The 16,509-nt window shown below is 36.0% G+C and overlaps 1 protein-coding gene across 1 annotated transcript; it reads right to left on the reverse strand.

Annotated features, from left to right (window-relative positions):
• Positions 1–3,904: 3,904 nt before the first annotated feature.
• Positions 3,905–4,988, reverse strand: LOC120004814. The gene has a single exon (XM_038854124.1). It carries the CDS (start codon positions 4,865–4,867, stop codon positions 4,256–4,258), a length of 612 nt encoding a protein of 203 aa, XP_038710052.1. The 5' UTR covers positions 4,868–4,988; the 3' UTR covers positions 3,905–4,255.
• Positions 4,989–16,509: the final 11,521 nt, after the last annotated feature.

Genomic DNA, 16,509 nt, shown 5'->3' on the forward strand with positions numbered 1-16,509 from the left:
ATGGAAAATCAAGACATATTAGTCTTAGACATCAAACCGTGAGACAGTTATTGGAAGAAAATACTGTTACGGTTACCTATGTACGATCTTGCATGAACTTGGCAGATCCGTTTACTAAAGGCCTTAATAAGGATCTGATTCGTAAGACATGTGTTGAGATGGGATTGAAACCATTACAATGAATCATTAAAGGATGGCAACCCTACTTAAATTCACATATTGTGTTGTTTTAGGTTCAAAGGGAAAAACAAATTCTAAGGGTGATTGTTATAGCACTATCCCAATTAAAAAAAAAAAAATGAAAAGAATAGTGCTAGACCTGTAATGAATATGGAAAGATTGAGCTAAAGCTCTTAATGAATTCGTATGAAAGGTGTACTAAATCTACAGGAGCATCTAGAAGAATTCATCTATATAAGTGTAAAGTGAGGCCGCTTTTGTCGGGGTTCCATGAACTACCTAGAACACTTATGAATTTGGGGTAACACGCATGGCCTTTAACGCGTGGCTGACAAAGAAAACTGAGCATAATATGTTAGTATGTGTACATTCTCCGGTTATGTCACAAAGTCTGATAGTTCAAAGATTTTACATCTACTATTCAAATTGATATAACTTTGAGTTTGGATCACTATGTGGAAGTTCAAATTCAAAAGATACTTTCACTTAAGTATTGATTTATGTTAATTGATAGCATGTGTGTTGAAATAAGTGGGGGATTGTTGGATTATTTCAAACCCCAATGTCTTCTTGTTGTTAAGTCTGGCACCAGTTGAAACATGAATGTAGGAAAGTAACTACCAAAAGGTAGTTTTCCTTGAATGGTTAGGAAAATAACTACCAAAAGGTAGTTCTTTTCATGAATGGTTACAACTGGTTATGAAGAGATACCAGTTTTAGACACAACTCGTCATCTTTTATCTCTATAAATATGAGACAAACAACAAGAAAGATTTAATGATCATCATTCTAGCCTATCTTTTGCTCTTTTTCTGATGAGAGTTTGGTTGCAATACACACTTTCATATCCAAGACAGTTTGTATCCCAAAACAATTTGCCTGTCGTTTACTCAATTGCATAAAAGAGTGGCAATAATTGTTTATGAGATAGAGTGAAAATCGCCTACTGTTTTTGAAGCAAGCGTTCCCATCATCTCATAAACTTTTTATTTGTGTTGTGAGTTTTCATACCAGTCATATTTATTATTATTATTATATATATATTTTTTTTAACATTCAGGACAGGACCCGTCACACACTCAAAACCATGACAATTTTGGAAACGCATTGTCTATATATATAAACCACATCTCAATTGACTGTATCCGTGTTTGTTTCTATTCCCCTACTCTTTTTTCTTCTTTTTTTTATAACTGAAAATGAAACTAGAAATATTTACCCTTTAAACATTCGAATATGGGGATAAACTTGAACACTCAAGCCCATGCCACAGAAGTTTCTCACTTGACGATCGAGTAAGTTGGGCAAAACCTAATGTGTAGCGCGTAGTTACAAAGATATTGTTTCCAATGAGAATTAAACTCAAAAATACTTAAGAGTCCATATATATGATTTAACCTCATAAAGATTCATCATTAAACTATCATCAAAGTGATTTTTCCTTCCCCTACCCCCGCCTAACTAAAAAAATAACTTAAATTGACTATTAGTTGTTATGTGTATGAACATTAATCTACATTTCTTCAGTTCTAATTGTTTGTTTCGATATATATCTGGAGTGAGTTGCGTACAAATATGCAGCTGCAATCCAATCCAATAATGTTTTTGTTTGACCGCCATACAGATCAAGTCTGCTGGGAGTGTAGTGACAATGACAAATAGCAACAGGACCTAATTAAGCCCATAATGATCCCAACCACATCTTTCATTTTCACAAACCTTATCTTCCCATGAATTTAAATTTTCAAGAAAATAAGATAAAGTACTGTTACTAGTAAGTTCTTTTCTTTTTTCCCTTTGTTAAAGATAATTGTAGGTAGAGAGTACCAATCACAAAGAGAATGTCTTTATACCAAGATAAGAGATGTCATCTTCCTTTAAAGAATGAAATAGTTTTTTCTTTTAATTTTACATGAAATAAAGGAGAAACAGTTTGCCCTGGATCTTGGTATTTGTCTAAAATGCTGATGCCAGCTGAAATATAACTTATATAATACGAAAATGATAAATATATTAACAGTAGATAACTCAGTTATTCCAGCTGCTGTTGAGTTTGATATACAAGATTCAAGTGAATTTGTGGACTCCACATCATGCACATCAAATTTTGTGTGTACAACTCAACAGTTGTGATAACTCAAATAACAACTACTGAGATCCTATCATAACTAAATTGGATAGATTCACTCATAATCTTTTGTAAAGTTGGCGTGCAAGTTGATATTACTAGCTCTAATGTATCAATAGAGGGTTCATGCCATCTAGTAATAAATAGGAGACATGGCTTGATAGGGTTGTATTATGATTAATGACAGATTCGTGTATGATATCATTCTATAATTAATTGGTGTCTCCTAATCCTAACAAAAACCAGACAAATTTTGGCTCGGCCGAATTGTATATATGGTGTGGTGCGATTAAAACAAACAGGTATGGGTCGACATTGGCTTTAGGTGAGTGGTTGCCAGGTGGATGTCTCTAATGGAGCCCTATTTTTTTTGTTGAAAGACCAAGCGTTACCAAAAGAGCCAACACTTATTTTCATTTGACACTAACAAACGGGATATTCTAGTGGATTGGGGGTTATCCCAAGCGCGTGGAATTCGCAGCCCACGATTTGAGAGGTGTATCACGTCACTATATAAGATTTTGTTTACACTATATCACTCAGTTAGATTATGTACACTTAAACGGATTTGATTGTCTGTCAATTGTAGAGTTTATCCATTATATTCTAAATTAATTAGAATATAATTAATTAGAGTTTATCCATTATCACTCGGTTAGATTATTTATACACTTAAAACGGATTTAATTGTCTGTCAATTGTAGAGTGAAAATCTCAATTCAGAACAAATATTAGGAAAAAAAAAATGGAAAACACTTCTAGACTCTTACAATTGATTGACAGTTGAAAGCTACAATAGACAGAAATAGCGACACCCACTATAAGGTATGGTGACATAGTGTGGGAGTTGTTGAAATTTCAAATCCAATTAATTATCTTCCCTAATATAAATCCCAAATGGAAATCCATACCTTCCAAAAGACACCTTCTCCATTAAGTAATAATGAACAGTGCCATATATATCATTTTCATTTAACACATTACTATTCCCAATTACGTTATATTAGTCAAGGCCTTCAATCATAAGCAGTAACCAGTTTTATTTTTTTCAATGGTTTAGGTGACTGAGTCTGGAAAATTACCTGGACAGCACCACACCCATGTCACGTTTTCTGTTTTACCTTAAATTTGTAAGGTTTAGATCCAATTTAATTATCTTATTCCACTAAATCATAATTAATTTTATAGTCCAAGAGTCCATGTTCTCTTCCATTTGAAGCTCCCATGCCGTTCAGGTGCAGCTTTTTCCTTTAATTTTTGAAGAGCAGATGAACCTGTAAAAAAACAAAAAGAAAGGTTAAATCATAAATAATAAAACATAACAGCACAGGAAAAAATAAATAAAAAAATACTTGAACCTTCAAGGACAACCAAAGCCAGGCATACGAATCGGAGGAAGGTATACGGATCCTCAGTTCCTCACATCACAGACGTAACACACGAATACCTCCTACAAACAACAATACACGAAATACGTCAAAAACAAATTAAACGGTATTCACGACACGACGGAGAATACACAGAACGCAAAAGGGGGAAAGAAGAAATGGAATGATCTCTGAATGAATGAAAAATTGATGAAAAACACAACGTATGGAACAAATTTAAACAAATTATTTTCAATTTTTTCAATTATGTTCAATTTTGAATTTAGTTTGTTTTAGGAGAGTTAGATTAGTGTCCTGAGAGTCTCAAATCCGCCATTAATGGCCGCAAAGGTTCATATATAAGCTGTATACACATAAAAACTAAAAAGAGGTATAATAGCAGTTTTCCATTCGGATTCTGTGTTTCAGTGGACGGAATACTCTAAAACAAGTCCGCGACCGAATCTCACGCTCTGCCAGCCAGATCACCTCTGCTTCGCCGGGATCTGTGCCCTCCGTCGCCGGATCAGTTGAATAAGGATCGACAAAAATAATGGAAGCTTCGTACCGTTGGAGAATTTCAGGAATCTTCGGCTTTCGACATTACTGACAACCTGCTCGGCCTCGGTTGGAATGCGGAGCGGCGGCGCTGTTGGTGCGAGGACGGACGAATCAGCGCAGCAAGGGCTCTCTTGACCAGATCTCCTTCCACTCCACCAATCCTCACCAGAGAGTTCGTCATCGCCGATCTGCGCGCGTTAAGCCGATTACTCGCCGAAACACTCCCTCCCTGTGAGTTACCACCGAAATTCTTGTGGAGGCTGCACCGGAAAGAGCCAGGGTGCGTCGTAGGAGAACACAAACAGGTCCGTTTGGGAGTACTCTGCCTCTTCACAACCTGATGCGGAGGTTTGGCACCGACTGTGGAGATGGACCGGTTAGGTGACACCGACCGGTCAAGGGAGAACCGTACGGAGGGAGACATGGCGGAATGACCGCACACGTTGACACGTGTCGGAGAAGCAGACCGGTGAAAGAAAGTTGAGGCGCTAGAGGAGAAGCTGGAACTGGAGTAAGCAAAGGCGGAAGACGAAGAGCTTGGAGAGGAGTAGGATGGGAATCTACCGGATGGGGAGTGAGAACGGAAGGTCGGTCCGGTAGATCTCCTAGAAGAGGTGGATGTTGCCGCCATTGGCGATTCAACTATTGTTGTTACAGTGCAAAGTAGAGCGAGAAAGATGAGAGAGAAACAAAAAGGAGGAGAAGAGAATATTTTATTGTATTCCTAATAGCCGGTGTTTGGCTGGTGATTTCGGCAAACCTTGCACCACTCGAGCCATGTATTTATAGGAGTTTCGTGAGAAGGGAGGGCAGCGGAAACGAGCGAGAGATTGCGAGTTTTCGCGATATTTTGTTATTTAGGATATATATTTCCATCTGTTTCATACGGATCCCCAGATTTATTCCTTTTCCGTTTACAGCCCTGTTTTGTTTCTACACTTAACTTCTTTCCCCTTTTTCCAAATATTTAGCAAGAAAATACCTGTTTTGTTTCTACGCTTACCTTATTTCCCTTTTTCCCATATATTTAGAAAGAAAATATAAAATAATTTATAAAATAAAAAATACACAAAAACTAAAAAATGACTTAGGTTTTTTTTTCTAATACAAAAAACTTTGGTTAGAATGATAAGCTTGATTATGATAACTCTTTACAAATGTGAGAGGTCTCAAGTTAAACTCTCACGTCCATCTGTTTCCAAGTTATTTCCTTACATGAGCCAAGGTTATCCCTATACTGACTTTGACATTCTATATTGTCGCCCAAGGTGAAACGAAAACTATGAGTGAATATAACCATATAATGATTTGTTTGCAATGAATTAATTATTTTGTTACGAATTATAACCCTACTAATGAGGTTACTTAAAACAGATATATATTGCTAGATATATTTGTATATCCAGTAAGGGAGGAAAATAAAAATAATCACACCCCATTTTTACCAAAAAAAAGAGAAAAACACAAGTAAAGGGACTTGGATGCAAAAAGGTGAATTCTTGACCTTGAAATGCTAACCTAGACTAGTGAGTGGACCTCACTAGTTGGGTAAGATTTGCACATCAGTTTTGTAGATCCAACGGTTTTGAAGGAAAAGCTATGGGCAAATAGCAGACAAAGAATTTTTGATATGTTCATCTGACAGCTTTATGGGAATGCTCAAAAGATGGCCTGCCACGTATACTATTATTGATGATGACTCACGCTCTTTACATTCCACGTACACACATCTCTTCATTTTTTGTAATTTATAAATCTACCCCTATTTTATGTTTTGCCACCCCAAGAAAAAAATGTGAAGACATGGTGTTTGGGTATCGGATTCCGTGAATAAATTATAATTTCATTATTAAGGGGGGGATGCACATGGGGATGGGGTAGGGTCATGGATCCTGCTCGTTGGTCTTTAAGATGTACCAAATTGAATAAATTACAAATAATTGTCAATAATGTTTTGCTGTCTCAATTAATTTTTCGTAAGTTGGTTTGGTATGCCAGGATATGACTATGTTTTAAAAAAAAAATTTTGGTCCTTAGCATTGTCTGTGTCTTAACCAGACTTTTGTTTTTTGTGACAGAGAACCAACGCAAGAGTCGATTCACCTTGCATGATAAATTATGTGGAGATAATTATATGTCTCAATTCAATTGTAAATATAATCTTAAACATGTAATCAAACTCGAGTACATTCATCTAATCCATACATATAAAGATCTATCCTATCATCTAGGTTAATCCACGGGAATGTGTCTTAGCTAGATGTTTTTAAGTGAAACCTAATCGAGACTAATGATATTAAAAAATGTATTAACAAAGTCTCCTTGTTGCCACACAGCCACAGTTTGGTAAGGCGGTATGATGTGCGTATTAGTTCACTAAACAAGCGAACAAAAAATGTATTAAAATAACAAAAACAACGGCTCCATTGTTGATTAGCCGCCTTGGTTACTTCACCTTTCTTCTTTTTCTTCCTCCTTCAAGTTTTGAAATTGTTGACTTCTTCTCCAATGTAGTAGCCAAGCTTGGTCAACTACTACTTTCGTTTGTTTTTGCAAATAATTCATTAAATTAAAAAGCATATTTTCTAAATAACCTCAAAGAGTAACTGGGTTTTTCATCATCTCTTTTTTTTTTTAAAAAAAATTATTTTGCAATGAGATAAAGTTGAATTTTTTACTTTTGGGTTTCTAGTGATGAGAGGGACAAGTTACTTGCAATAACTTGTGTATTGGAGTAGTGGGTGGCTTATGATTAGATTAGAAGATGAGGATTCAGTCGTTTTCATGCCATTTCTTGCAGTATTTGTTGAATTTTCATTAACTATCCCAACACAAACCCAAAATTATTTATTATTGGTGAGAATCGAAGGTTTATCCTAATTAGTTTGTCAATATTATCTTGTTTGGACTATAATTTCCTCCAAAAAGGTCTTAATTAATTAATGACTCTAGGATAAACACTAGAGGTAACTCTAGTTTGATTGGACTGAACATAAGAGTGTAAACAAGAAGAGTCGAGTTTTAGTTTAATTCTCCAAACCCTAATTCAAATTGTTTAGTTAATTAGGTTTGAAATGGAACTCTAACTCTTCTGGTTTAACCAATGAGCTTGGTTATTTTATTTAATTTTTATAATGAGCTTGGTCACGCCTACTATATCAAATGAGCTCTAAATTAAACTCTATATTAGTTTTTCTGTATATAAACCAAGCAAGAACAAAACTAGTTTACATGTGTACACGTATTAGAAGTGTGTTTAATTTATACATATTGGAGTATTGGCATGTTTTATTATTATATTACGTAAAAATTATGTCATTTATCTTAATCTAAAAAAAAAAGTGAGAATATAAAGTTAATTTCAAAAAGTCTGTATGCCATAATTGGGGAGCCTACTTTCCCTAGCTAACATGATCATTTCACGAATTTGGCGCTTGATTGTTTAATTCGTCAAAACATGTACACGTATGTGTCACAAAATCATTTGATAGTTGGAGATCGCATGGTGGGTGTTTTTTTTATTACATGCGAGGCAGTTGCTAACCTAATTTACGAGTCCGCATAATAACTCGTAAACCACACGTGTTATGCATTCTATATATTACTAGTAAGAATCGAACTCACACATTCCAAAAAAAAAAAAAAAAAACTCTCTCTTAAACAACTAGGTTAATTGTTAATTCCTGACACATGCATGGTAAGTCTTTGAAACGCTTGCATATCTTAGTTGTTAACACGAAAATCCCCTCGACAAAAATTTGTTAGAAAGGACAAACATGTTGGACAAAGATTTTATTCTAGGGTATAAAGAACACTGTCTATTCCATCTGCAACAGATCCAAGTTGTACTGTGATCTCAGTGATTGCTTCGTGCAATTTATCTGGGTCATGAGTACTTGCTTGTCTGCCCCATGACATATATCGAACACCTTGTATGGCATACCTTGAAACCATAAGTTGCCTTTTGTAGTCTTGAACTTTGTCGGTTGCTTTTTTAAGTCTCCTTTTGGTTTCCCTCAAAGCTTCTTGTAGAGATTCGATAGTTTTCTGGGGATCGTCCTCGTATACGTCTTCCCTTATAGGGGAGAGGTTGAATCTGGGATCACCTCCACCTTCTTCTTCTTTAGAAGTAGAACCTTCATCAGTTCTAGACCTTTTTACAGGTGGAGAGTTAGGAGTATCCATCCTTGAAGATTTCTTGAGAAAGATATTGGTTTATGATGATTCTTACTTTTGAATATTTATACGAATGGAATATGAAGAGATTGTTGGACCAAGACTTAGTGTCTAGTCAACATTGTGTTTTTGATGATTGTGTATGATTGTATACTAAAATGTGTGTGAGCATGCTTTACTTGAACATATCCTAAAATGCTAGAAAACATGCTTAAATGGTTATTTGGTTAATTGTTTAATATCTTAATTGTGCATATACAAATGAAAGCTTATGCATATCTCTATGTGAATTTGGTATCTATATATTTTTGAGATAGTGCTGGAAATTAAGTTTTGAAAATAAATATACATGGACTAAGTTAGGGTATTAATCTTCTAATGATCATAATTTATCTTACTTAGGTCCAAATTACTTGAAACTTGAACCACATGCACATGAAGGTTTAATATATGTTCTAGGACTATAATCATGAGAAATTAAGTGCATCACATATATATTTGGTCATATGCTTAAATTCCGCCAAAACTAGGTTTTACCTAATTTTGTGCATATGTGTTCTTTGTGAACGTGGTGAACCAAATGAACTCCGATTTAAATGAAATTTCGTGTGCATCTTAGTTTCATCACTATGAACATATTTGATTTAGTAAAGTTCAAGAGAAAAGGTCATTTACACTGAGTTTGCAAAATAACATTGAATTTACACTTAGAATTTATCGGTTTCACTATTAGTGACTTATTTGCTTGGTTGAGTGACCAAACGATTTCCGATTGTTATGAAATTTTATGTGGACATTCTAATATATATAAAATGATTTATCATGCAGTAATACGAATTTTCTGGGTTGTTTTTCTAATGTAATTAACCTATGCGCTCTATATGAAGCTCTTTGAGCTTACATGCAATTGGGGAGTTCTACCTCCTATTTCTTTGTAGGTTAATCATCATGAGGATGTTATATCACTCAGAATTCAGTTTGCTCAAGTGAATTGAAGTCCAGTTTTCAAGTATGAGCTTGGATCTCTAGAAAACCAAGAAAAACCTATGTTCATCAACCTTCCACTAAGGCATTTTGATTGATGTTTGGAATTAGCCTTGGAGCTGTATAATATGGATATATTGGTGCTGCCAAATTCAGAGTTTGAAGTCAAGATTGGAGGGACATGTTTGGTCATGTGAAGGATCTCTTATCTTCATCAAACAAGATCTTGCACATGCTTCCTTTATTGAGGTCAATGATAAGATTTTTGTGAGAAGAAAATTGATGAAGCTAAAGGACAAATGCAATGGTTGAAATTTGTAAGAGATGAGAAAGTATATTTTACAACTAGACAAGACTTAGATTATGAAGATATTCTTGAAGACTACAAGCTCCAACGGTACACTAATCTATGGCTGAGATTGAATTGTTTTGAATTATGAATGGATCAGATTACAACAAGACTTGAAGGGTTAAGATGACCATTTAAAAGGTGAATCCAATGGTTGTGCATAAGACCATATTCTTGCTTGCAATTTTTGACTTAAAAGAAGATCTTACTTGATTTTTGGAGTCAAAGATTGTTGCAAGTTGCTACACATTTTGTAGGAAATCATTGGAGATACCAAGGCCAAGATTTGGTGTAAGTTTGATCAAATGGTCAAAGATGACAAAATTGTTGGAGATACCAAGGTCAAGATTTGGTGCAAGTTTGATCAAATTGTCAAAGATGGCTGCAAGTGCACATGACAACTCAAATCTTGGAAAGCTAGACTTGGAAAATAATGCAAGTGCAACGGCTACATATTGTAAGGTCAAGATTTAATGATCTATTCATTCAATGGCCAAGATTTGCACATGTAATTGAAGGTCGAGATTTGAAGATAGAAAAAGATCCAATGGTGGAAATCACAAGAGCTTGGTAAATTATAAAGAGGGGTTCTTCCTCATTCCAACTTGGAGAAGCCAAAATTACATTGAAGAAATTCTTGCTCTCAAAACTTTCAAGCTAGTTTGTGCCATTGAATCCAAGCTTCTACCCAAGCCACTCTAAAGGCTTCCTCACTATTTTGCTTTTGCAAAGAGGGAGTGCTTCTCATTTGGCTTCTTATTTTCCGATTCGAAAATCCTCATTATTCTTTATTTTCTATCCAACCCGTGAGGTGATATTGTGATTCTTGAGTGTTCCTCAACCCTATTTGCTTAGTGCAAACCTTGAGTGAACCATTTATACCGAACACTTGTAAAAGTCCCTTCATTGGGCAAAAACCTTGTTGAGGTTGAGTTTAAGGGAGTGCTTGAAACCCTTGGTTGTAAAGTTTGAAGATTGTCTTGAAATCTTCAGTTTTAAGGGTGACCTAAAAACCCTTGTGAGTTTTGTGGAGCTCTTGAGAAAACCACATCCTTAGTGGAGGTTGGAAAATCCTAGGTTGGTGAACCTAGGTAGTAGATGTAGGAGAAGAGTCTCCGAACTACTATAAATTGTTGTGTGGACTTTCTTGATTGCATTGCTTGCTTGTTGATTGATTAAGTGTTTTGATTGCAGAATTTTCTGAACCACTAGTCTGTCCGTGCACTGTTCACATAGCTAAACTTTGAATTTTAATCTGCATTTTTGATATAGTATTCATTAGGGTGTTGTGATACTGCATACCAAATTTCATTGAATTCTGACTTGATTTGCTAGGTGAAATTTGAGTTGTAAAATCTGTGCGCAGTGTGTTGTTTGAAAAAAATCTGTTTTTGCAATTCCTTGATTATTTGATAATTGATCATTCACCATATTGTATCACATCTTGCATTGAAATGAATGTTGATTAGGATAATCATTAGAGTTCAAATTTGTGTGCTAATTGTTAATTGACATTGATTTCCTTTTAAATTATAAAAAGAGATTCCTATCGGAATTTGGGGACACAATTCACCCCCCCTCTTGTGTTAAGTACGATCCATCAAAACACACCGAAAGCACTTAGTCCTCTTATGTATGGACCAAATTAATCAATATCAATTAATATTATTAATCACCATTTTAATTAATTAATTAAGAAAAGGTTGTGCACCAAGACTACCAACATACGCACATGACACGTAGTTCCCATGTCGTTTATTGATAATAAAAAGTCTTTATGTCTAACGTTTGATTGATTAATTACAAATGTCTTTATATGCAAAGATTCAAACACATTAACAGTATCGAGCAAATTCATGAATCGGTAAACGTGTCGGGCAAATTGATTCGACGATTAATTGTACATATTATATACGTATCCGTCTAAGATTTTGTTTAATTTTACTTTTAATTGTGGTCTCTATCCGCTGAAATTAAAGGTAGATTCCCTATCTCTTTCCTTTCCTTTTCCTAGTCTTAACTGATGAAATTGATATACCAAAACATCAATTTAATTACAATACGCAAAAAAAAAAAAAAAAAAAATCTTCTATATGCCTCTATTTTTTGTTGATCGTGTTCATATTTTCATATTAAATGATCCTGGTCGTTTGTTGAATGTTCATATAATGCATACGGCTCTTGTTGCTGGCTGAGATTTTAGATTAGTAGTTGATTGAGTTAGTTGGTGATCGAGTTAAAAAGGTTGAATTGACATTTTTACGACTTGTCCAATATAATTTGTGAAGATTTAAACGATTTAAATATCCAAAAAAAAATTCCTTATTAAGGGGATCAAGCAAGTTATTTTTGGATCGTGTAATTCTCCCCCAAAAACATTAATGGTAAATCGTAGGATATTTAACGTATAAAATAAAACTTGAATTTGGGGTGTCTAAAAAACAATAGCTAATTAGAGAAGCAGCTAAGGATGCGTGCAAATGAAGCTTCGTATCATATCTGAATATATATTCTAAATAATCTCATCATTAGTGGGTTTTGAAAGAAATCAAAAGATGCCACGGTGACAAACCAACTCATCGATGAAGTGGAAATAAAGTTTGATCATGTTAGGGCGCGCAATCATTAGTTCTAGAATCATTGTATATGCTTAATGCTTCCACTAAGTAAATTGGCGAGGGTGCCCTGAGTCTTTTATTAAGGAACGATTGGATCGATCTTTGGCTACTGTGGATTGGTTAGTGAAGTGGGGTAGCTACCAAGTTGAGTACATTAATACTATATCATCTGATCACAGCTGTCAATATGTATGTTGGGATGATCGAGTATTACGAAGAGGTGCCCATACTAAGCGATTCCGTTACGAGCCGAACTTAGGAGCCAAGGAAATGTGCAAGCAATTGGTGAGACAACAATGGGTACGTAGTCCTGGTAGGGAGGGTGGTCATATGGCTTTGAAAAGTCTGCAGAATAACCTTCAACAATGTGGCCCAAAAATTCAGCAATGGATGGTTAAGGAGAGACAAAAAAATAGCAACACAGAAAAAGTCTTGAAGAGAAGATTGGATTCACTAGTTGCTAATGAGGATGCTGGTAAACAAGAGGAGATATCGGTAGTAAGACAGCAGTTAAATGAATTGCGTGAGCAAGAAGAAGAGGTGCTCAAAAATCAGAGTAAGCAACATTGGTTGCAAGCTGGCGATCAAAATACCAGTTTTTTCCATACTAGTATGAAAATAAGACAGAATTTGAAGCGAATTGATCAGATAGTTGATGAGGATGGGGGTTTGAGGAGTACAGAGGTGGGTGTCGCTGAAGCATTTCATGAATATTTTTCCAATTTGTTCTCGGCAGGTAATGAAGTGCAGGATTACTCTTTTCTGGATCCAGTAACAAAGGTGGTTGATACGGAGATGAATGAAGATTTATGTAGAATGGTTACTAGAGAGGATGTGTGGAATGCTATACGTAGTATAAGTAATCAAAAAGCTCCAGGCCCGGATGGTTTTTCTGCTGGATTTTATCATAGCCATTGGGATACAGTGGGTGAATGTGTGATAGAAGCTGTGCTTGAATTTTTTGCTTCTGGAGTTATGGAGTCTGATGTCAACCTTACTCATATTGCTTTGATTCCCAAAACAAAAGAAGCACTCAAGGTAACTGAATTTCGCCCCATCAGTTTATGTAATGTATCATACAAAATTATCTCAAAAATCTTGGCTAACAGATTGGGACTTATATTACATAAATGTGTACGAGGTAATCAGTCTGCTTTTATCAGAGACAGGCTAATTACAGATAACGTCATTGTGGCCTATGAGGCGTTGCATTCCATGAGTTTATTAGCCCGGAGTAGAACAAGTTACATGGCGGTGAAACTCGATATGAGTAAAGCTTATGACAGGGTGGAATGGCAGTTTGTACAAGAGATTATGGTTCGTTTAGGCTTTTCTGATGAATGGCAGAAGTGGATTATGCAATGTATCAGTTCGGTGACATACAGAGTCCTTGTCAATGGTTCTACTACGGACTTGATTATCCCAACAAGAGGTATTAGGCAGGGTGACCCACTCTCTCCCCTTCTTTTTGTCTTATGCACGGAAGCCTTGAGTAGTAATTTAAATGCTGCGCATGCTGCTCATACTTTTCGTGGATTCCCATTTGGTAGAGGCAGGCTACGTGTTTCTCACCTGCTTTTTGCCGATGATAGCCTTATTTTTTGTCGTGTCAAAGACGAGGATTGGGAGTGTATTTTCAGTATTCTAACTGAGTATGGAAGAGTCTCGGGTCAAATGATCAACTACAGCAAGACCAGTATTTTTTTCAGCCGATTTGCTTCTCCTTTACAGAAAGCACGGATGATTTCTATGATTGGGGCTGTGGAGGCAAAAAATTATGATAGATATTTGGGGTTGCCGGCAATCGTTGGAAGATCACGGAAGTCGGCATTTCTTTATATCTTAGATAAAATGAGGAAGAAGGTCATGAGTTGGTCACATAGAAACTTATCCAAGGCAGGTAAAGAAGTTTTTATTAAATCTGTGTTACAAGCTATACCCACGTATGCAATGCAATTATTTCAATTTCCTAAGAGTCTTTGTACTGAGGTGGATCAAATCCTACGTAGAGTGTGGTGGGGTGATAATTCTAAAAGTACTTATAAAGCTTGGCTTTCTTGGCCTAAACTCTGTGAATCGAAGAAAAATGGAGGGATGGGTTTTAGAAATATTGAGGCGTTCAATGAAGCATTACTTGCGAAACAGTGTTGGAGAATCATTATAAACCCAACCTCGTTATCCAGTCGTGTATTGAAAGCCAAATATTTTCCGAACACTGATTTCCTCAAGGTGGAGAAGAAGAGAAATGCTTCTTACTTGTGGACAAGCTTCTTGAATGTACGATATCTGATAGAAGATGGATTGAGGTGGAGGATAGGGAATGGAGCAACAGTACATATTTGGGAGAATAATTGGTTGCCGGAACCAATTATATATAATGTTAATATAGAAGAGCTAGGCATTCCCAGGACAACTATGGTGGATACTCTTATAGATTGGTCAATTGGGTGGTGGAATGTTAGACTATTAGAGGAATTGTTTGAGGTGGAAACAGCAAGCATGATATTGAAACAACCAATTGGGTCTCCTTATGTTAGTGATTCAGTATATTGGAATGGGACATCCAATGGTTCATACACAGTGAAAAGTGGATATTACCGTGCGATTGAAATAAGAGAAAGACCATCTGCTTCTTGTTCGGAGCCAATAGCTAATCCTAGTACTACGGTTTGGACTCATATATGGTCCTTGAATGTCCCTCCTTCCACGAGGGTTTTTCTTTGGAGTGCAGTCCATGAAATATTGCCTACTAATTCTTTGTTACATCATAGGCATATTCTTGATAACCCGGTTTGTCCATTGTGTAAGCAGAATAATGAAACAACACTCCATGCACTTTGGGAATGCCCTTCGGCACGAGATGTATTTTGTGTTAGTCTCCGAAAATTACAAAAGCTGAATTCGTACTTCAATGGGTCATTTGGGCAGTTTTGGAATGATATAAGGTGTGTTCTTTCTACTCAAGAAGTAGCTACTTTGGCAATCACAATGCGGATGATCTGGTTAAGGAGAAATAAGTTTGTACATGAAGGGAATTTTATGCATCCTACACAGATAGCCTTGAGAGGCATTCATACAGCTGATGATTTTATTAAAGCTAAACAAAGCTTGGAAGTCCCTCAACCTGGCGGAATTTCGGAGAATAATCAACGGATACTAGAGTTCTGGCGAGGTCCTCCTAGGAATGTCGTTAAATCTAATTGGGATGCTGCTATACATACTCAAACTAATCGTACAGGTCTGGGTATTGTATTTAGAGATGAATATGGAGACGTTTTGGCCAGTTGTGCATTGGTGAGATCTACTATACTAGACTCGACCTTGGCTGAAGCTTTGGCTTGTTTACAAGCAGTGAAATTGTCTTCGGAGTTGGGCTTTACTGAGTTGATAGTTGAAGGTGATTCTGTTGTCATTGTTAATGCAATTAATGGGAGTGTTCCAAACCGTGCGGTATGGAGTAAAGTGATAGAGGAAATCAAGAGATTGCTAGGCTATTTCAGGAGTTGGAAGGTTGTCTTTGTGCGACGTACCGCAAATTCGGCTGCTCATTCCATGGCCAAACATGCGCTCCTTGTCCAAGACATGCAGGTCTGGATTGAGGAAGTTCCTAGCTCGGTTGTGAATATTGTTTATGCAGAGAAGCTAGCTTGGGAAAGAGATATGCAAGGCCTAGGAGGAGAATTAGTATAAGGTGTCTTATAAGCTGATTTATGTCTTATTATTATATGTCTTGTCCAACTTTCTTATTTTGGTTGTATTCCATCATTATGGTGGCCCGAGTACCTTTGATGGTCTCCATTTCTTTTACTCACGTGGTGAGTTCTGAAATATATATTGGGTCTTTTGACCTTTTCAAAAAAAAAAAAAAGTAAATTGATTATATATATATATATGTGATCAATTATATCATTGTAGTGATGTAACCTAGTGATACCACATGTTCAATTTCAAAAAATACTCTCTTCACATATGGGAAAGTATGTCTACATCCCGTGATCCTGCATTTTCTCAACCCATGAGCCTACTATAACAATGAATAAGATTATAAATCTTTTCACACTCTTTATTGACAGAGTAATCGTGTATATATATAAGTACATGGAGATAATCAATCCCATAAGTTAAGGAGATAATGCTAATTACACT

The sequence above is a fragment of the Tripterygium wilfordii genome, chromosome 9 (genome assembly GCF_013401445.1).
Source record: "Tripterygium wilfordii isolate XIE 37 chromosome 9, ASM1340144v1, whole genome shotgun sequence".
In the NCBI taxonomy this organism is placed as follows: domain Eukaryota; kingdom Viridiplantae; phylum Streptophyta; class Magnoliopsida; order Celastrales; family Celastraceae; genus Tripterygium; species Tripterygium wilfordii.

Coding starts and splice junctions, on each gene's coding strand:
- LOC120004814 (XM_038854124.1), bottom strand. CDS start 4,867: ATGGCGGCAACATCCACCTCTTCTAGGAGATCTACCGGACCGACCTTC.